Genomic DNA, 23,712 nt, shown 5'->3' on the forward strand with positions numbered 1-23,712 from the left:
GATGTCACCCGCCGAGGGGTGACACCAAGGTGTAGACTGCCCCTCAGTGACGGGAGCCGGGTGCTGCACTGTATAATTAAAACTCTCTGTCTGCATCAACTGAAATCGTATCATTATAACTAAGCATATCTTATACACCTGTACTATATTTCTCAAGAAGCATCACAAACACACGTTATTTGAGAACACACATCCATACCCCTATTCCCTCCTCCCCTTTCCTGTGTGCACCCTTCAAGACAAACCTAATTACTGTGGCACTGTATACTTAAGTGCAGCACTCGGCTTTTGACACTGTGAGGGAGCCAGCCGGCATTGCACGCACCTTCGGCACCCCCCCCCCACACACACACACCTCCAGGCTCCCAGTGATAACGAGACCACGGGGGTTTGGCCATGGAGCCACGCCCCTTCCCACGAAGCCACATCCTTTTTTGGCACCTCGTCACGCAACACAACGTCCCTCCCCGCACCGGGTGACACCGTGTGGAGGGATGCCACTGGTGTCAGCTTTCCTTTAATAAGCAAGATGATGTGTCCGGCTAAAGAAGAAATAGAAAAAGACTGACTAATAGAGTATTTTTATTTATTTTTTTAAATTGAAAAATATACAAATGTAAAAAATGTGTGTATTAGAGATATAGATTAGTGCTTATCTGTTTAGAATTGTTGTCCTAATTATGTTGTTTTTCTCAAACGATAGTATATGAAATAAGAGGCCTGGGATGCCTTGGGGGTGTATTCAATTATCCATGGTAAAATCTTAGTTTACCGCGGCTTGAGATAACATGCCTATAGCGTGGTAATTTCACTTAGCGCAGCTATGTTCACTCCTGCTTACCGCCCAATCCAATTATACAAAATGGTTGTGCCGTAATTTTCTGTGATGTTAGCCACGTTAGGGTTGGGGAACAATAGGAAAATCAGCCTGTACCCAAAAAAGTGCAAACTAACATTGGATAACAGTATAGAAGTATATTACTGGCCAAAAACAACGTATTTCAGGTTATTAAATGGTCTAATATGGCATTTTTTAAGAACATTGAAAAAATATAGTGTTTTTCAGCAAATTAAATGCTCTAGATTAATTTGGGGTGCATAAAATGCATGTAGGATTATTTGTATGTCATTTAAAGCCACTTTTAAATATTTGTTGAAAAAACACCTGTAACTCCCACCTGCAAACTTAAAAACTTCCAAATGTCTAATTAAACATTAGGGAGTTGTCCCAGGGATTATGAACCAAGGAGCTCATTCAGACCCGCTCGCTAGATGCGTACACTCGCTCCCAGCATATGCAAATTCGGCTAAGTGACGGCATGGCAGACGATTGCACAGCAAGGCATAAGCACGCCCATTATGTCTTGGTGTGCAATCGCTTGTGTATGTAGACGCCTTCCAGCCTGTCTCACAACGCCCACAAGCGCACGTCATCTCCAGGAAGTGTATGGAAGCATCGGTACATTGGGTACCATCGGCAGTGAATCCAGCGCTTAAGGTAGCCTTTACCCTGCCGAAAGTACTGCGATCACTCAGACCAAGTGACGTGTACTATGACGCTGGCTTTTACTTATGCACGCCCCTGAAACGGCGTTGGGACACTCAGGCATGCCTGCGTTCACACCTCCACTCCCCCGTTTCTAGTGGCCTGCCCATGTCACCACCTACAAACGGCCTCTCCTGTCACTCACTCTGCTGGGCTGTCTATGCGCAGCGAGCGAATTCATCCCGATCTCTCGCATTGGTTTGCGCATGCGTATTGCGATGCGTATGCATGCGCAGATAGCGACTATCGGCCAGCTATGAGCGTTTGCATGATAGCGAACGGGTCTGAATCAACCCCCAAGTCCCTAATTTTTAGCTTTTTTTTTTTTTGCATTAAAATTTTTTATTTAAATCAACAAAAAAGAAGAAACACATCCACAGTATTCCACAAAATTAATTATATAACATAAAATAAATCAAAATAAATCACAAATAATGTGACAGTTCAAAAATATACAACAAAGCCTGGAACAGAACAGAAAAGGGAAGGGGGGGGGGGGAATGAGAAGGAAACCACCCAGGATAATATCCTAAAAATTTATTAAAATATGAGGCGAGTCAACAAGTTCCACTGATATGGCCTGAATAGGAGGGAGAATCTTTAAACAGAAACCATGGTCCCCATATGTCACTTAACTGTCTATATCTAGTAGCACCAGTCATCATAAGATCATCCATAGACATATAGAAATCCAAACTGGAGAACCTATCAGCTATAGTTGGGGGATTCTGTGATCTCCAGTGGACTGGGATTACAGCCTTTCCAGCCTTTTGAGGTGTTTCATAATCGATTTTTTATATAAAGACACAGGACCCTCTATCTTATTGAGGAGCCAGAAATCAGGTTCTGAGCTAACGTCCTGGCTAAAGAGATCACCGAGTTCTAGAAGGGTTGTAAAGAAGCAAATTCCCACCATATATGGAGAGGGGAACCAACAACTGAGGCACATCTCCAACATGTAGCGGAAACACAAGGAGACATTTTAGTAAGGAGAGAGGGGCATTTGTACTAGCGTGACAAAACTTTAAACTGAGTCTCCACTACTGAATAGCTAACCGAGCAGGACATAGTGGTCTGAAAAATCTTATCCCAATCTTTAGGGACTAATTGTATACCCACATCCCTTTCCCAGTCAGCTGTGAAGCGTGGCAATGTGGAAAATGTGTCTTCAATAAGTAATTTATATCCATAACAGAGAAAATGTTGGGGACGGGACTGGGACTGACACATCAATTCAAAAGGAGTGGGGAGTCTACGAGCAGCCTCTCGGATCGATTTACTAGACAGAAAATGTTGGATAGGGAGATATCTCCAAATCTTGGAGGCCGGTAGCTCCCAAGTCTCTTGAACTTGGTTAAAAGAAAGCACCCCAGACGAGGACACCAGCTGACCGACACACTTCACCCCAACATGTATCCAATGTCGATATGTGGAGAAAATCACCCCTGGGGGAAATTCTGGATTATGAAAAACTGGGGTCATAGGAGAGATTGTAGAGGAAACACATGGTCTTTTCTTTAAGCACCAAAGTCCCGGAACTCAGAAACTAAGTTAGGTACAGAAATAGAGGGGTTGGTCAGGACGGCCAGAAGGTCGTCGGCAAACAAGGCCAGCTTATATTCACGCCCATCTACAAACAACCCAGATATGTCAGGGTTTAATCTGATAGCCCTAGCCAACGTCTCCATACACAATACAAAAATAATGGGGGATAGGGGGCATCCCTGTCTAGTGCCATTAAAAATCTGCACTGGGTCGGAAAGGGCACCATTTATCTTAATATGTGCCGTTGGTGTGGAATATAAAGCCAGGATCCTATGCAAGGATGCAGGACCCAACCCCATGTGTGCCAATAAACCCCTCATGAAATGCCAATTTATTCTGTCGAACACCTTCTCTGCATCAGTGGATAACAGAAGAGCTGGGGACTCTTCCGTTACAGCAAGATGCATCAGGTCAATTACCTTGGTAGTGTTGTCTCGAGCCTCCCGGCCCAGGACAAATCCAACCTGGTCTGAATGAACTAACGCAGGAAAAAGAATCTTCAGTCTGTTCACAATAAGTTTGGCAAATAGTTTAATATCTGTATTCAGTGGGGAGATAGGCCTATAGCTGGAGCACAGGGCCGGGTCCTTACTGTCCTTATGGATAACCACAACATGGGCTTCACAGGACTGGGATTAAAAACCTATGTTATCAGATACAGAGTTAAAAGCCGACAACATCTGGGTAAAAGAGTGGTCTTAAACATTTTGTAATACGAAACTGTAAAGGCATCAGGGCCCGGGCTTTTACCAGTAAGGGTGTATTTTAGAGCTTCTTCCAGTTCCTCCAAGTGAATGGGCTGTCTAACCAGTCCCTGTCCTTTTCAGAGATAGAGGGGAAACTAACCTTCTGGAGATAATGAAATACAGTCTCCTGAAAAGCAGCAACCTCTGCGGTGCGGGAGAGCCCAAGGATGAAAGGTTATACAGCTTCGAATAGTAAGAATGAAATGTGAGGCAATATCGGGAGTCAATCTACAATCTCTACCAGTCCCAATCTCTACCAGCTTTCTGATCTGCAACTGATAAAGAGGCTTTGTGTTTCAATTCAAACAATCTAATTTGCTGGAGCAAGTGTAGCTTACGACCCTCTCGTTTTTTAATATAAGAACCCAGTTGGATCAATTTCCCCCTCAATACACATTTGTGAGCCTCCCAAACAGTGAGGCTGGAAACCTCAGGAGTGTCATTTAGTTAAAAATAGTCAGTGAGAATCTGGTCCAACTGAGGTTTACAATAAGCATCCGAAAGAAGGCTTTCATTTAAGCACCAAGTGCAAGGTTTAGGAGGAAGAAGACTGGTAGAGAGTGTAAGAGTGATCGGGGCATGGTCAGACCAAGTCATTGGTTCAATATGTTGTAAAAGATGTAAGAACCTATGGAGCAAAAAAAAATAGTCCAATCTAGAATAAGAGTTGTGGGGAGAAGAGAAAAATGTATAGTCTCGGTCAGTAGGATGTTGTAAACGCCATGCATCGATCAGCTGGTGCTCGTGTAGCGTGTGTCTAACACTTCGGTATGGTTTAGAGGGGCGACTACGGGAGGAAATGGAAGTATCCACATCAAGATGAAGTGTCCGATTCAAATCGCCCCCTAGAATGAGGATCCCCTCTTTCAAGGCATCGATACTGTCTAACACTGTTTTTAGGAATGAGGGTTGGTTGGTATTAAGCGCGTAGAGACATGGAAAGGTGTAAATCTGACCATGGGCATATAATTCACGCAGTGCCCTGGAACGTTTTTAAGGGATATTTAGCCCTTTTGCATTTATTGAAACAACCCTAAAGGCCCCCATACACCTACGTGATTTCCAGACGATCACACGATTTTCGACTCGACGTACGTTCAGTCTTGTTGAAATCATGCATTTTTTATCTGCTGCGTGCTCCCCTGGATCCTTCAATCGTATCTTATGATCATATGTGCAGCACATATGTTCCATCGTATCGTGTTAAGAACGTGGCATTTTTTTTTCATGCGATCCATCGTGTGGCAATACAGTCATTTCAATGACTGTTTGTCCCTATTCCCTAATGAGTGCGTGAGGCACAGGATCGATCATACGACTGATCCTGTGCTAAGAAAAAAAAGAAATGGTGACGACGAGACTGCAGGGTAATCCAATGTGAATCGGATCGGATGCTGATCGCGTAGGTGTATATGGGCCACTTAAGGGTTGTATTCCTAGAACTGGTCGCCATCATATACTAATAATGATCTTGGGTGGGGGGAAGGGAAAAGAAAAAAAAATGTAAATAAAACAAGAAAAGAAAAAGAAAAAAAAAAAGACACCAATAGGTAACAACAATAATGGAGAACAATGAAAAACCGCTCCTTAGCCGCCCGGTTGTGACGTGCACAACCTGGCATAAGGACAAGCATATGCGGTGTGGGTGAACACCGGGGGTCAGCGACAGCAGCCGCCAAAACTAGAAAAACACAGCAAACTAACACTGCAGAGAACTACCTAAGCATTTACAGTTTCAAAATATTATGAAATCTAAGGTAGACCTAAGAGATAATACTTCCAAAAGTACGTCAATAGAACATCAAAACATGGAAAATAAAAGAGTGTAGAGAATCTGTCAAAATATATAGTCCGAAAGAACATGGGGAAAACATATCAAACATGCAAGGCACAAAAGTGAGCCATACTCACAAAACCTCTGGGTTAGCACGAGTCCAGGCAGTAAGGGCCTGATTCAGACCTGCTCGCAAGCGCATTGCACTCGCAAGCGGGTCGATGGTGGCCAAGTGCGCACGTACGGCGTGCGTGAGCCCCGTAGCGAGTGAGACCTTCACTCGCTCCGGAGCTCGCAGCAAAACGGAGCGAGTGAAGCGATATTGATCGAGAGCTCTCCCCGTTTTGTAGGCGGGTAGGGGGGGTGACTGAACAAACGGAGGCGTTCCCGAAGGAACGCCTGCCGTTTGTGGGCATCCCCACTCGTGATGTCAGTAGTGGACTTCCGTCTCTATTAGAGCTGGAAGTCCACTTGGCACTGCGAGTGCTGAGACCCTACCTTAGGGTCTCCTCACAATGCTGATGTTCGCGATAATCGTGACCATCTCCTGTCCGCTCGCACTAGCTGTGGGTGGGCACCCACAGCTTAGCGAGCGTACAGGGAAAAATAAATAAATAAATACTCCCCGCCCTGATTCAGAGCGTGCACTCGCAAATAGCGAGCGGCTCTGAATCAGGCCCTAAGTTCACAGTTGAAAGGGGAGAAATAACAATCTCTAACTGTAAAGAAGGCAGATGGCAAAGTGTGATAATTCCATATAACAGATGACTATCCAAAAAAATCCCTGTAATATATAGACCGGCTAAACCCAGGTCCATGGGATTAACAAGGCAGAGCAGACCAAAAAAAATCATGTCACCCGACTATCGGATGGTCTTCTACGACGCTTGGGACTCTTTGCTGGGTGTTCAACAACTTGCCATCTGTCGTCGTCCATCTGAAGCGCAGGTGGAAAAGGGTCCGTTGTGCAGTATTGCCAATCTGGGAGCTGTGGAGGAGTAATCCCCAGAGTGACACAGAAGGAAGACAAATCCGAAGGATCTTTAAGGATGAGCTGTTTCCCCTGGTGCGTTACCTGTAGACTGAAAGGGAAGCCCCATCTATAGCGCAAATTGAGATTACGTAGTTTCACTGTAAGAGGTCTGAGGGCTCTGCGATTCTGGAGAGTAGACCACGACAGGTTTTGGAAAATCTGGATCCTATGGCCATCTGTCTCAATGGAGTCTTGATTACGGACCTTGCGTACAATCTCCTCCTTCTGTGTAAAATAATGTAGGTGACATCTAATGTCTCTAGGCTGGTCTCCCGCTGCACTTCGAGGCCTTAGTGCCCTGTGTGCCCTATCAAAGGCAATTGAAGATTCTGTATCTTTACCCAGGATATTGTTAAAGATTCTGGTGAGATAATCAGTCAGACTATTCGCAGGGATATCTTCCGATACACCCCGAATCCTAAGATTGTTGCGCCTGCCTCTGTTGTCCAAGTCCTCCAACCGCTGGGACATGGCAGTGATCAAAGATGCCTGGCGGACCACCACTTCACATATACCATTATAAGCTTCCATTGAGGTGTCCCGAAATTCCACACATTGAGAGACCCTCTCGCCCAGGTGTGAAATGTCTGCTTTAATTTCCACTAGTTCTGAACGGATAGTGGCATGAAGATTCCGCTCTAGAAAGGTAAAGTCTTGACGGGTAGGCATAGAGTGCAAGAGTCGGAGTGTTTGTGAAAGATCATTTCAATCAGGGGTCTGGGCGGACTGGGAGGAAGCAGCAGGAGGGTCAGATTCAGCCGCAGGTTCGTGAATTGGTGAAGGCAAGGAGCAAGAGTCATCACTCAGCGGTGATGGAACTGTCGGCTTAAGGAATTGTCACAGGTCTGATCTAGAAGGAGTAGAAGGAGGAGGACAGGTGTCCTTTTTGGCAGAATGCTTTTTAATCTTCCCCATGACTCACAGTAAATTAGATGGGATTCATCAGTTTGGAAGCAATATGCCCATAAGTCATAATTCCACCAGCTAAATATGAACAATGTTGCTGTCAGAATGAGGTGAAATTTCAGTTGGACAGTTTAGAAAATTTTGCTCATCGACATCAGTATATACTCTTATATAACTTGTATTTTACATTCAGTGAACGTTAAAGGCATGTACTGTATTGTTCTCCCCATATGGAGGGGGAGGCTGTCATGCATGATTGCTAAGACTGGCCAGTTGGATTATAGTATGGCCACCATTTGGCCATTTTCTAAAGGCCATTATTCTGAAATAGCAAAGTATATATGTTGTGAGCATGAAATTATAGAATAGACATATATTTGCATTACTGTGTTCTCTGCTAGCAGAAAGCTTAGTAAATTGAATTTGGTAATATGGAGAAAAGGAAGGTTCAGCACAGAGAAGATGGTTTGTGTAATTGTATAACCAGCATATAAATGTGTATGCCCTCATAGGGGATCAATACGATTTACTCACGTTGGTGGTGCTCCATAGAGTCAAAAGTACAAGTGATATAAATTGGTAGAGAGACGTAGACTCTTTCTTTGGGTCACTCTTAATGTTAATGATTTGTGTATATATTAAAATATAACTTTTATTATTTATTAAAATGTGTCTCTCATTGTTAGTCATGATTATTTGAGAGACCCATTTTAATAAATATTTAATAAAAGTTATATTTTAATGTATACACAAATTATTATCATTAAGAGTGCCCCAAAGAGAGTATCTGCCTTTCTCTCCCCACATACTTAACAACTTAACTGACAAATTCTTTTTCCAAAAACCGCTCCAAAATTGTCGGTTTCTTTTATGATTGAATTAGGTCAAGAACATAATTTTAAACTTATCCATCACTACTTTATTTGAAAATTATATATTTTTTAAATACAGTATACCATAAAAACAGCAATTTTTATGTTATACTGTAGTGATGGCCATTGGGCCTGATTCAGAGCCGGACGCTCTGACCAGAGCGCTCGCTCTGAATCAGGGCCCTCCTACCTCAACTTGGAGCGGCCTTATGGACGCTCGCATAGCTGTGGGTTACCACCCACCGTCCATGATGATGGTCGCGATGGTCAAGAACATCGCGACCATCGGGCTTGCGACGGAGACCCTGCGGTAGGGTCTCACTGCCGCAAGCCCTGGAGTGATTTTGGCTCAGCATCTTTTCTTCCTTTCAGCAGCGCTTGGGGGCTGCCCGGCGTGTCCGTAAGTGCCGGGCACGCCCCAAGGTTGACGAAAACGGGACGCGTCCTATAGACATGCCCCCTTTTCAATGGCCACACCCCCTTTTCAGGAGCGCGCGCGTTAGTGCCCTCTCTAGCTCCAGTGTGTGTGTGTGTGTATATATATATATATATATGTATATATACAGTATATATATATTTATATATATGTTTATATATTTTTGAGAGTGCCACACCTTTGTATATCCTTATGGCTTTTGTGGCTTCTGTATGATATATATATATATATATATATATATATACAGTCAGGTGCATAAATATTGGGACATTGACAGAATTTTCATATTTTGGCCTCTGTTCACCACCACAATGGCTTTGAAATGAAACAAACAAGATGTGACTTTCAGATTTAATTTGAGGGTAATTACATCAAAATCAGGTGAACGGTGTTGGAATTACAACGGTTTCTATATGTGCCTCCCACTTTTTAAGGGGCCAAAAGTAATGGGACTATCAACTCAAAAGCTATTTCATGGACAGGTGTGGGCTATTCCCTCGTTATTTCATTAAGCAGGTAAAAGGTCTGGAGTTGATTCTAGGTGTGACATTTGCATTTGGAATCAGTTGCTGTCGACTCTCAATATGACATCCAAAGAGCTGTCACTATCAGTGAAGCAAGCCATCATTAGGCTGAAAAATCAAAACAAACCCATCAGAGAGATAGCAAAAACATTAGGTGTGGCCAAATCAACTGTTTGGAACATTCTTAAAAAGAAAGAACGCACCGGAGAGCTAAGCAACACCAAAAGACCCGGAAGACCACGGAAAACAACTATGGTGGATGACAGAAGAATTATTTCTCTGGTGAAGAAAAACCCCTTCACAACAGTTGGCCAAATCAAGAACACTCTCCAGGAGGTAGGTGTATATGTGTCAAAGTCAACAATCAAGAAAAGATACTGAATATAGAGGGTTCACCACAAGATGTAAACCATTGGTGAGCCTCAAAAACAGGAAGACCAGATTAGAGTTAGCCAAACAACATCTAAAAAAGCCATTACAGTTCTGGAAAAACATCCTATGGACAGATGAGACAAAGATCAACTTGTACCAGAGTGATGGGAAGAGAAGAGCATGGAGAAGCAAAGGAACTGCTCATGATCCAAAACATACCACCTCATCTGTGAAGCATGGTGGTGGTAGTGTCATGGCGTGGGCATGTATGGCTGCCAATGGAACTGGTTCCCTTGTATTTATTGATGATGTGACTGCTGACAAAAGCAGCAGAATTAATTCTGAAGTGATTCGGGCAATATTATATGCTCATATTCAGTCAAATGCTTCAGAACTCATTGGACGGCGCTTCACAGTGCAGATGGACAATGACCCGAAGCATACTGCAAAAGCAACCAAAGAGTTTTTTAAGGCTAAAAAGTGGAATGTTATGCAATGGCCAAGTCAATCCCCTGACCTGAATCTGATTGAGTATGCATTTCACTTCATGAAGACAAAACTGAAGGGAAAATGCCCCAAGAACAAGCATGAACTGAAGACATTTGCAGTAGAGGCCTGGCAGAGCATCACCAGGGATGAAACCCAGCGTCTGGTGATGTCTATGCTTTCCAGACTTCAGGCTGTAATTGCCTGCAAAAGATTTGCAACAAAGTATTAAAAAGTGAAAGTTAGATTTAGGATTGTTTAGTTTGTCCCATTACTTTTGGCCCCTTAAAAAGTGGGAGGCACATATAGAAACCATTGTAATTCCTACACCGTTCACCTGATTTGGATGTAATTACCCTCAAATTAAATCTGAAAGTCTGCAGTTAAAGCACATCTTGTTTGTTTCATTTCAAAGCCATTGTGGTGGTGAATAGAGGTCAAAATATGAAAATTCTGTCAATGTCCCAATATTTATGGACCTGACTGTATATATACATATAGATAGATATATATAGATATATACACAATCTACTGCCCGATCACTGTGTCCAGCAGTGATCGGGACAGAGGCGGAGGTTGAGCGGGGAAGAGGACTGGGAGGAAGGAGGTATCAGGTGCCCGGCCCAGGGATAGAAGCAGCTGCCGAGATTGGAGGAGGAGGCCTGCCGGCCGGCGGGTCATGGGAGCGGCCACCACGCTGGGAGGAGGAGGCCAGCTGGGAGAAGAAGGAGGTGGCCAGGACACTGAAGCCACCACTGCTGATGCCCATCGCGCTGGAGGTGGATGCCGTACCCGGGATGCAGAAGTCGCTGTGTTGGAAGAAGAAGGAGATGGCCAGGACGCTGAAGCCGCCGCCGCTGACGCCATCGCGCTGGAGGTGGAGGCTGGACCAGAATGCAGGAGCCGTTGCGCTGGGAGAAGAAGGTGGCCAGGACGCTGACGCCACCGCGCTAGGAGGAGGAGGCCAGCCCCGGGATGCAGGAGCCGCCGCGCTGGGAGGAGAAGGAGGTGGCCAGAACGCTGACGCCGCCGCTGACACCACCATGCTGGGAGGAGAAGGAGGTCGCAGAAGCCGCTGCCGACAACACCGCTCTGGGAGGAGATGGCCAGCCCGGGGACGATGGAGCAGCCGCCGCGTCGGGAGAAGGTACACAATAGCGGTCAGCCTGTAATTGTAAGCAGGAGCAGCCAGATTGTGTGGCGCTGGCTGCTTCTGCTTACAACTACCTACGGAGGAGGGTCACGCTGGCCACAGTGATCGGGATTTACTGGAGCCTGCATACGCGCCGTTAGGAGGGTGCTGCGAGATGCCCGATCACTGTGGCCAGCAGTGATCGGGACAAGCTGGAGAGGCAGCCACAGTTGCAGAGGGACCAGCAGGTCCCTCTGTTGTAGGTGGCTGCAGGAAAATTAACTTCCCGCAGCCGCCTAGTGGGCACTTCTGACTGGTCGTATCAGATACAACCATGTCAGGGAAAGCCCAGCCTGGTGCAGCCGTGCCAGGCAAGTGGTTAAATTGCATTTGAGCCTGATTCAGAGATGTACGCTAATGCAATCGCAAACTGCATACTCTCATGGATCACGAATGCGAATATATGCTGATGTCACCAAAGCTTACCTGAGCATAGAGACGCCCACTGCTGCCATCTCATACCCATCCACAACGTGCAACAGTGTAAGCTGTAACATCAGTGACATAAACGCAGAACGGGCAGCCACACAGCTTCTGAGGGAAGTTTGAATTGTCTCAAACACAGCGATCACCCCTGACAAGCTGAGAGCTCTCATGCTGCGAATGAGATCGCAATGGTTAATTTATGCACACCAATTAAATAACGTTTAAACAGTCTTGACGCACCTCCCCCCGCTACCTCCACCAATCGCTGACTACCTGTCACTCACTTTGACTCCTCTGTGCGAGCATGATCACAAACCATGCCTGTGTGTGCGCAGTATGGCTTTCACACATGCACAATGGATAACAATCGCTCAATCTGCGTAAATACAGTATCTGCATTGCGTAAATCTCAGAATCAGACCCTTTATCTGCTAATGTATAGATGTGCATTAAAACTATCTTCCAGATTTTTCTCTTTGCTTTATTCACTTGATTGTTTTATCTCTAGTGCTTTCAAACCATTCATTTGTTAGGTATAATTGGAACATAATGCTACTTGAAGGAACACATGGCTTGATCATCATGCTCTATCAGAACAAAGGATTTGCATTACATTACAGAACTATTTTGCTGATAAATGTTTGATAAAAACTAGATTTTTTAAAGTCTGAAACAATTGTTGTTTCTTGGCTGATCATACCATCAAGCAACCATAATGCACCTGATAATGTGTAATAATTACCATCAATTTCTCAACCAATGAGAATTTGGTCTCTGCAGACAGCTCAGATCTCCATGCAATGATCCAGCTTTATAAACAAGTTAAAAGGGCAAGTTAATACAGTTTTCCAATGTAAAATCTAAATTCTATTTTAACAATTTTCTTCAAACTAATTATATTATTACTTGTTCATACAAAGCCTGTGAAATGCTTCAAATTTGTTTGCAGAGCATCACTATTTCCATTTAAGTTATTCATATGAATTAGTTACTTGGGTCTCTATTATAACTTAAGGATACAAGGAAGCCCTAGTAACATTTCAGTGATTTGTTTTATTACCACTGCCAAAACTGAATGTTTATTTCATCTGGCTGTATGTCCTATTTGTATATGTGGCTTTGGGAATACAAGGCCCTGGTTTATCATAGGTTGTATGCCAACACGTTCCACGTGAGGACACATTACTCAGAAAGGCTGGCTGATTTCTTATTAGACTACGGCCATAGAATATACACTATCTGCAGGACAAGGCTACTTTTGGGATAAAATGTAAAACGCAGTATGAAAAAAATTGTTATATTTGTAAATTAGCTATGCAATGTTGGCCCAATAGAAACATATTACATGTATAATTGGGTGAATATACAGTAAGTGGTTGTATAACACATATTAGTTACTATTTAGTATTTACACTTTTTAATTTTATTCTGACTTTTCTGTGTGAAAGTAACTGATACGCATTAAAGGATTACATTGACCTATCCCACTTCATTTTTTTCAGGTATTGTAATCTGTTTTGGGATATTAATAAATGTGCACAGTGGTTCCTGCCATACAGTATGTTTAGGTGATCTTTATGGGGAATGTGAAATTGCTCTGCCTGGCCAGTCTGATTGCAGTGTGGCCACCATTTAGGATTAATGGCGAGCAGTTTAACTGGCTAGATCTAATCTGCTGCAAATTGATTGCAATGTTTTCCACCAAACCGGCTATCTGTCTAGCAGAACATAATAAAGTGGCACATTAAACATAAGTATCTCTCCTATAGAACATTATATGACTACACTGTTGCAACTTTGTATAGAGGTATAAACATGTATTTTTAGGTAGATCAATAGACAGATGTATTATAATATTATTTGTGCTTGTCTTTTATCTGTATAACAATCCAAGTTTTTACTTTGCTCCTTTCTCAGATGGGATTCTTCCGCAGGAGGTACAAAGAGATCATTGAAGCAGAAAAGAATCGGAAAGAATATGAAGAAAGTTGGGACTGGGTCCAAAAAAATCAATGAGCTGCATGTGCCGGTCCAGTCACCTGACACACATTCGCTAGCTAATTGGCTCTGCTGTTGTATCTTCCATATGTGGAAGAAAAAAAATCTTCTCCAGATTTTCCGGAGGCTTGTTGATGTTTATTCCTTTATCAGGCTGACTAGCACAGGAGAGTGTGTCCTGAGGCAACCACTAAAGCTACGTGAAATGACTGGAGCAATACTATTCCCTCTGCCAAGGAAAACTTTAGCCATCATGCTGCAGTGAATAGCAACTTTTATGAATCCATCATACAGTATGCAGCAAAACTTCAGGGAAAAGCTGTTACCAAGAAGTATTTCTTTTTATAAATATATAACTTTTATACTGAATTTGTCTTTATATTGGATGATTTAATGTAATAAATAGCTGTACAGTTCTCTAGCGCACTGATACTTGGCTACACCCACTGATTCCCCTAAGCTGAGCACTCAGGAAATTATCAAGTTAAAAACTTAACTCATCAGGTATATCAATCCTGCAAAGGTGCACAACAGCAGTCATGATCATTAGGTTAAACTTTTAACACTTTCATTTCCAGAATACTCAGATCAACAGGAACAGTAAACACATCCCTGCATATATCATACATGCATATATATATATATATATATATATAATTTATATATATATATCTATGCACAGGTTTCTGTACACATAAATACACACACATATAATATATATATATATATATATATATATATATATAATTTATTATTAGAACTAAAATTTATTTAGAAAAGAAAGACATGGCTTACCTGTTATCATAGGAGGAATGTAGCAGGTACCAGAAATATAACAAGAAAATAATTACTGGTGCTCAGTGATTATGTCATAGACATAGAGACATGGATACCAAGTGCCTCGCCCTACATCAGTCACTATGAGGTGCACTGCTAAACAACTTAAATGTTTACTATTTTTTTTTCAGAATTATAATAATAAACCCAAAGTGGATATATAAAATAACATGCACAAATACAACCCCTGTCTATAACCATTCTTTAGTAGAGTGTATAGAGCATGTACAGTCATACATGCCTACCCTCCTGGAATTTGCGGGAGGTTCACAATTTTTCTGGTAACCCCCCACAACCCTGGAAGTGCAGGCACTACTCCCACATTCTGTCGACTTCCTAGGAAGTGCGCAGAATGGGGAGAATTTCTGCGGCGATAGCGGGTCTCCATGCAGGGGGCTGGGCTTAATGACGCGATTCTTCATGATTCGCGTAATTTGGCCCCATTTCTTTAAATTGGAGCCAATCGCAGCACTTTGCTGCGAGGAGGCGCTGCGTAATAATGCAAATCGTCAGGCCCCCCCCCTTCCCCCGTCGCCACCCTCCTGCTTCTCTTACCCAGGCTTTTCCAGGGAAGAGAAAAAAAAAGGTAGGCAAGTAAATGTACAGTATATGTTTTGAAGTTCCTGAAATCCTTGGAGCGGGGGCTCTATACAGCCTGACCCCCTCTGTCTCATCATCTTGTTGACATTGGATTTGAACAGACTACTCATCTCAAATGCTATGATATCATTATTGTAATGTGGTGGAGTTGGCCACTTCATAATAGGAGAGAGTGTATACTGTATAGGAAACTTTATAAGTAGAATAAATGTTATCTTTGAAAACTAAGCTCCTAGGGGTAAATTTATCAAAGTTCTATTTTGCATTCGATTTTATGTTCGATTTAGCTCACCTGATATCACATCAAATGTAGTTATAACTGTCAAAATCCCACATTTCCAAAAATTTGATTTTGTAAGCATTTGAATATTTTGAATATAATACAATGTAGTTCGATTTTGACAAGTGTTTCTTGTTCGGTTTTGGATGCCCATGTCAAAATCAAACACAAAATCCCCAAAATAATAGACCTGCTTCATGCTTGTGATTTTATCATGAGCAGGTGCCAGTTACACAGAAACATGCACAGATCAACATATCAGTGAGATCCGTGCATGCTTCTGTGTGAAGAAAACTATTAAAAGTGTAAAAAAAAAAATGACCAGCACCAGGCTTTACTGAGACGGTCCTGGTTGTGAAAATACTGGGGAAAAAAATAGATTAATTAATATTGTCTTTTTACAGTAGAACTAGAGGTCCCAGCAAGCCTCCCCCACATGCTGGTACTTGGAGAACCACAAGTACCAGCATGTGGGGCATTGAGGGCCCGCTGGTTTATCTGGTTCACCTGCAAAATAAATATTAAAATAAAGACAAAAACTCACACACCATGGAAGTACAACTTTTTTACACTCACACATACTCACCTACAATCCCTGTAGCCATTCATGTCCAATAAACAACAATATTCATCTACAGTTTTACACAATCAATCTGGTACCCACCACCCAGGCCCAGCCCTGGAGAGGGGGGAACCCCTTTAATGAGGGGGTTCCCCACGTTCCCAGGGATCCTGCGACTGCAGCATTACGTCCCCGCTAGAAAGAGTGCGGTGCTAGTTTTGGAAAATACGGGTGGCCCCTACTAATTTTGTCCCCCATATTTCCAATATCATAACTGGCCAAATATGGGAGAACTCTACGTCTTTTTCCTCCATGTTTTCACATCCAGGACCAACTCAGAAAAGCACAGTGCTAGTTGTGCATTTACGAGGGGACCCCACGTTGTTTGTTTGTTTTTTTTTTTTTTTTATTTCACTATTTTAATGGGTTTTTTCATATAGAAACATGCACGGATCTCACTGATCTGTGTATGTTTCTGTGCAACTGGCACCTGCTCATGCTAAAATCTCCAGCATGAAGCAGGTCTATTATTTTGGGGATTTTTTTGTTTGATTTAAAATCGAATATTAGTAAATGAGGGGATCCTATGTTGGGCTATGTAAAAGTATATGCAATATTTGATTTTGAAGAGGATTCGGTTTTATATTCGATTTCACATTACTTTTTGACTTTAGTAAATCTCTGATGCTGCAAATGAAATGCAAAATCACCCAAAACACAAAATCGATTAAAATAGAACTTTGATAAATATACTCCTTAGGCCAATGTTTCCCAAACTTTTTTGAACCACAGCGTCCTAGAGTATCAGCATTGTTTTCACGGCACCCCTAAGCCAAAAGTTTGTTATTGAGAAATTCAGATAAAAATGTAGTGAAATGAATTAAACTGTGCTGTCATCCTTAGGTTCAGTTATGTGGTGGACAGGTTTGCGCTTCTACAAAGGAAAAAAGTAAAAAACCTAACTACTGTAGGTTTGCGCTTCTCTTTGTCCACATATTTACATTACATTTACAAAAATGTATTTGATTTGGTCCTGGACCACCAACCTGAGGCACCCCTGCAAGTGTCCCGAGGCACCCCAGGGTGCCATGGCACACATTTTGGGAACCTCTGCCTTAGGCTATATTTTGAAAATGTACAATAAGCTACACAAAAGTGGATAATTCTAATTCAAGGGTACATTTTAAATGTACAGTATGTTAGTATATTTAAGCATAGTGGTCCAATTAGAATCAGTGAATTTGTAAACTGAAAAAAAAATGCTGGAACAGAGAATTGAGAGAGAAATTGTTATACACTGAAACCTCTAAAGTTATATTGGCTTTTATGTATGTTGTCTGTGATAGCAGGGCCAGATTAGGGTCTGTGGGGGCCCCTGGGCAACAAACGTGTGTGGGCCTCTTATCAACGAAAGTTTAATATAAATATATATATATATATATGAACACACACACGCATATATATATATATATATATGTGTGTATATATATATATATATATATATATATACATTGTAATACATATATAATGTATATATACACATATACCAGCATACAGCAGCATTCCATGCAAGAAAGAATGAACCAGGCTTGTCCTTACTTGCAAGGAATGCCACCATATGCTGGTTTTGGATATATATATATATACAGTATATATGTGTGTATATATATATATATATATATATATATATATATACATATCCACGACCAAGCCCCAGCACTCCACATCAATCTCTAGGTACCTTGAGGGAGGGCACCCACCGAGTGCCGCCTCTCTTTGTTTATATATATATATATATATATATATATACATAAATATACACATATATATACAAATATATAGACAGAGATACACATATACACTTATACATTGCTGCTTACTTCTACTGGCTTCAGAGGCAGCAGAAGTTAGACCAGCGTGATTTGTGGGTCTGAAGAGGGGGCGGGGTCAAATGCCGGGAAGGGCGAGGCTTAATCGCGGGCTGTGGCAGGCGGCTCCGTTAAAATAATAAAAATAAGATTCATCAGGGGGATGTGGCCGGGAACAATGTGTGGGGCCCCGGGACGGCCGCCCCTGTCGCCGTGCCTATAATCCGGCCCTGTGTGATAGATAAGATTCCTTATCATTAGAGGCCTACATATGCACTGTTTGTCCACACATTATAGCCCCAGTTCTTTCCATGAGCATATCAGCAGCTGTAAATGTTGAGTTTCTCTCTACTGTAAACTATATGGAGTTCTTAAAACCATAATATGGAGTTCTTACAGTATATCCATAGTCTACAGTAGGCGGTGCATTATCATACCTCCCAACAGTGTAAAAAGTCATGGCCAAGTCTAATTTGTGGAGCATGCCCTCATAGTGGGTGTCTTCAAACCTTCTAGCTGCCTTAACCCCAGTTCTCTCCTCTAAAAACACAACCCATCATCAAAGAATCAAACAGGTGGAAATACTGTACCTTCCAGAATCGGGACAAATTACTGATAATTGGGGCACCAGAATTTTCCCCTCAAATCAGGACTGTTCTGTCTAATTCAGGATAGTTGGGAGCTATACATTACACTTTATAATACACAAGCTTTCTTAATAAACTCCAACAATTGCAAGCAATGATATCAGAACTCTCACTTTACAGGGAAATTATTTACAGGATCTTATGTCCACTGGGACATGTCTGTCCACCCCCTGACTCCGACACCTGTACCTCCCTTTGGGAAGTGTGGCACTGATGGTGCACCTGCTAGCAGGCCATACCTTCCAACTGTCCTCCAATCCAGACAAAATCAGGACATTTGGGAAGTATATTTTCCTGTCTCCACTTACTGTAATAGTCACATTAACATAAAATGTAACCCAGGCAGCATGCCCACCTTGAGCCTTCCTTTTTATCATAATAAAAGAACACACAATTTCAGACTTTACTTGAATAACCACCACTTTTTTAAATATAGATTTTTTTTAATCTTTCTTGTTCTGTCATAGTACAAAAGGGTAAAAAATAAAATTACCCACCTGCACACTATTCAGAGTTCTACGCTGATGCGTCTTTGTATGCTTTGTGTGATAATAAGTTAATGCCACAGGAGACGTCTAATGTAAATAGAGGCCTCCTTCTGGCTGCTGTGATTCGCTAGTGCTTCCGAGGACGCCTACATCGGATCACTTGCGTGAAAATCGGCCATCTGAGTGACATTCGGGTTACTCAGGATGACTGTGTATTTCATGCTGGTGGGGCTAGTGAAGCTGCATTGGTAGATGTAGACACTGGCCTCTGCACGCCCAGAAATTGGGACAGACACATCCCTGTTTTCTTTGACACTGGCTATCACCGCCCTTTCCCTAAAAGGGGTCACTTCGACTGATCTCACAGTACAAGATCTGCACATGCACATTACAGATCCTGGGCGTACGCAGATCAAATACTTTCGGGTTTGCGAACAACTCTGAATGAGGCCCTATAGTCCTAATTCTGCACGCAGGAGCATCTATTGGATGTCGCCTGTCTAAGACTATATGCAAATGCACTACAAACTCCTTCCCTTATGTAAATCTTAGAGGCCGAATGTGCAAAAACTTGATGCCGACTTTTAGCATCCTTGCGCGCTGTAATACCGATCCCTGCTTCCCGATACACCACAATGGTCGCACCATCAAAATTTGCCCTATCCCTATGGCAGGTGCAGTTCCTCCTCTTATGCCTGTAGCATTGCGTCTATGAACGCAGCTGCTCACTTTGACATGGCTGCGACACTCCCATAACACTCCCACTGAACGGACCATTTTGCCATATGTAGCCACCTCCCAGGACGTCCATCACTTTCTACAGCATTTCTGATACTGTCTGCCCTGATCACAAAACCGCCTTTCTTGCGCTGTAGGACTTTTTAGAAATTTTCGACCAGTTGTAAAAAATCGCTCAACTTCGTGAACATCGCCACTGCATGCAGATTGGCGTGTGTGTCTTGAGTCAGCCCTATGAATGACTGAGGTAAAATGAGCAGACCTAGCTGTCCAAAGCACTGCCCTTTGTGGCAAACATGTGAGGTACTTTTGACAGCAAAGAATAGTCACAAGGACTCCTGACATTAATCATTTTGTTTCCTTTATTGGTAGTGTGCAGGTGAGCCCTTTTTTATGGAGATGCTTTTGGAACTCCTGTGGCTCTGGAAATTCTGGGAAGAACTAAAATATTTTTTTTCAGGACAGTTAGGGGTAAATTTACTAAGAATCGAGAATGGTCGAGTTTAGTTTTTTTTATCCCGATTTGCATCGCCGAATCTCAGGTGATTTTCCCGTTTGTCATCTCTCATATTTAAGAAGTGAGTTTAGCTAAAAGTGAGATGGCTGATGGTGAAGCAAATCGACATATCTCCCCCAAGTTGCAAGTGAAGATGAGATTACTCACCCGAGATTGCAGTGTTTTCGCTCTGCAAATCTCTCCCAAGCTAGCAGCCTGCACATATTAGTGAGATATGTGAAGGCTGCTTGTGTGTTCGACCTGTAAAAATTGGGTTAAATACTTAAAACAAAATTACGTGGGCCCCCCCCCAAAAGGCTAACCAGTCCCAGACTTGTCAGCCGCTCCTGGTTCCAAAACTTACGGGGAACAAAATGAGTAGGGTTCCACCGTAATTTAGGAACCAGCACCAGGCTGCAGGGCCAGTCGTGGTTTTAAATATAGGGGGAAAAAATTGCATAGGGATCCCCCCTATATTTAAAACAAGCACCGGACCTAAACCGACCGGGGTGTACTGCCACAGCCAGGAGACTCTATTACCGGGTCTCCAGGGCCACAACATTCTCACCCCAAGTTGGTCAGGCCAAGCCGGAGATCTCAGAGAACTAAAAAAGGGCCCCCCCCTCTCCTGAAACCCAAGGATTGGACTAAAGCCCGGGGCTCTTCCCCCGCACCCGTCTCTGTAGCATCCAGGAAGGTCTTTGCCAAAAAACAATAAATCTTGCGTTAGCTGTGTATGTGTGTGACCACATACCCGGCTAACCGGCATCCGACTGAACATTGAGAACAGTCAGTAGCTACCAGCCAATTAGCAGCCGCTAACTGTAGAACGCCCGCTGATTGGCTCCGGTTCGTGATAGTTCCCACGTGGGCTGACTCGCCCACGTGGGAACTGTTAGGAGCCGGAGCCAATCGGCGTCCGCTCTGCAGTTAGCAGGAGCTGATTGGCTGGCGGCTCCTGACTGTTCTCATTGTTTTGGGGGGAGACCTCATGTCATTTAAAAAAAAAAAAAATTGTTTAACCCGTTTAACTCGGGAGGTGAGTGTTTAAAACTTTAATTGGGCAGAGAGTTTGCAGGCATCTCACCCAAGTTTGTCATCTCGATTCTTGGTAAGTTTGCGAGCTGTATCTTTTAGTTGAAAAGTACTTCCGAGTTTGCCCGATGATGATAAGATTCGAGTTTGCTTTCTCACCCGAGTTTTACGAGTGAGAAGAGAGAAATCTCTCTAACTCACCCGACTTTTCCTTTAGTAAATTTGCGAGTTGAAAAACATGCCTAAACGCTCCTGAGATTGACATCTCGACCAATCTCGATTCTTAGTAAATTTACCCCTTAGGGTCAAATTACTTTGGTGGAATATTCAACCAGTTGCAGAAGAGAAGAATATTCCACAGAAAAGTTTTGGAAAATTTGCTTATCTGCAGTGTATTATATTAAACTGTAAGATGCCATTTGGTTTATATGCATCCACTGGTATATTATTGTGTGAATGAAGATCTTGTGAGTATTCCTATAGTTGTACATTCTGCTTCATTTCATTTGTAGTCTCTTACATCCTGTATAAAACTAGTTACCAGAAAAGCTGAATGATATTTTCGGAGGCACCTGTTCAGAAACTACAGTATTTCATGAAATAGCAGTTCCTGTGTTGTCCACTTCTAGGTGTCCTTTATGTTCAGTATATTGTGTAATCTAGTATCAACTACTCATATGTTTTTGTTTTTTTTAAGTAATAACAACATTACATATTGAGCTAGATTATTTAAACATCATATTAACTTAATGTACACAAAAACTCTGGAGACAATGCAACAATACTACATAGGGCAGTGATTCCCAAACTGAGTGCTTTGGCACCCTGGGGTGCCTCAGAACACTTGCAGGGGTGCCTCAGGTTGGTGGTCTAGTACCAAAAAAAAATATTTTCAGTCAGTGTGATAGGCAAAACCAGAGCTAATGGCTGCAAATCAAAAAATATGTAGACAAAAAGAAGTGCAGCCCTGGCATCCTACACATAACTGAACCTGAGGGTGACACATAGACACAATTTACTTAATTTAATTTTTATTATGAATTTCTCAATCAGAAACTATTGGCCCAGAGGTGCCGTGAAAAAAGTGCTGATACTCTAGGGCGCGAAGGTGGCAAGAGACTAACAATCTATACATACAAGCACTAACTAGCATTGATTGTAAAGTTACATGATTTGCCCATCTATTACATACTGTGGGTGAAGGGAGGGACAACTTTAATTGCCAAGTTTCATGTGTTTGTCCTTACTAATTATAGCCAACCTGCACACGCTCAATGGCACGGGGCTCTGAACCATAATAACATTATATTTTTTGCAATCCATATTACACTCCAGTACTTCTAGGCTACTGAACTTGCCATGATCACAGATCTAATGTACATAGGAAATCGTAGGAATATGATATTTCTATAGGTCACACCCTGACCAAGTTTATATTTGTAGATGTTTATCAGAGAAATTAATTTTTATCAGCTTTCTTTGTCTTCCTTTTCTGTCAGAGAGTCCGTAGTATAAACTGATTTTTTTTAATAGTACATGCTCTTGATTGATTATAAGAGATTCAACGAGTATGAACACCATATGGACATGGTGGAATATAATGGAGGAGTTGGCAGGGGTGTCTATGTCTATTGTATATCAACATCTAGTTTGCAAAGTCAGAGGTGTTGGAGGCATTAGGCCAAGAGGGATTTGCAGCATAAGGGTTTAATTTGCATTTGGACTGTATGTGGGCTGAACTAGAGATATGTGAATTTTTAATAATGCTTCCCCATCATCCTAGAATGATATGTAAATCTAGACATGACTGATAGGAAGTTATAATAGTTTCACATAGTACTTGAAAGTTTGCAAATTGTTATCATTTCTCACAGTCAATATTGGAGTCTTATAATACACAGATATTTACATCTGTTTGCAGACTACAATCCCATATGTTAATCTACAGAGTCATATATCCCTACGTTTACTGTTCTGGTAGGCCAGATATTGTCAATTCATGTGAACTTTTCTGTAACTTGCAAATAGAATATTAATATTAAAGTGTAAATTACAGTATTTGCTTGTTAGATATACTATAGCTATAGAGTACTTTTATTTGTTTGGAAGAGGAATGTGTGGCGTACCTACATAGTTTAGTCTTTCCAAATTTCACAACTCTGTAATCAATTTCTCAGGTTTATTTCAAAATTCTACATAAGTCCACAGTAAAAGACTATGAGGGGAATTCGCTTGGCTCTGTTAAGTTAACGGGTACTAATTGAATGCCGGTACCTATTCAGTTAGCCTTGCTAATCGGGGATTT

General features: G+C 42.2%; 1 protein-coding gene across 1 annotated transcript in view; it reads left to right on the top strand.

Moving 5' to 3' along the window:
- The window catches only part of ITGA9 (integrin subunit alpha 9), a 512,195-nt gene extending 498,015 nt beyond the window's left edge, over positions 1 to 14,180 (top strand). Inside the window, exon 28 of the mRNA XM_088464409.1 lies at positions 13,776 to 14,180. Within this exon, the coding sequence (XP_088320535.1) occupies positions 13,776 to 13,874 (99 nt within the window). The 3' untranslated portion in view covers positions 13,875 to 14,180. The remainder of the gene's footprint in view (positions 1 to 13,775) is intronic.
- The last annotated feature ends 9,532 nt before the right edge of the window (positions 14,181 to 23,712 follow it).

The sequence above is a fragment of the Taudactylus pleione genome, unplaced genomic scaffold (assembly GCF_031769625.1).
Source record: "Taudactylus pleione unplaced genomic scaffold, aTauple2 ptg000054l, whole genome shotgun sequence".
NCBI classification, from domain to species: domain Eukaryota; kingdom Metazoa; phylum Chordata; class Amphibia; order Anura; family Myobatrachidae; genus Taudactylus; species Taudactylus pleione.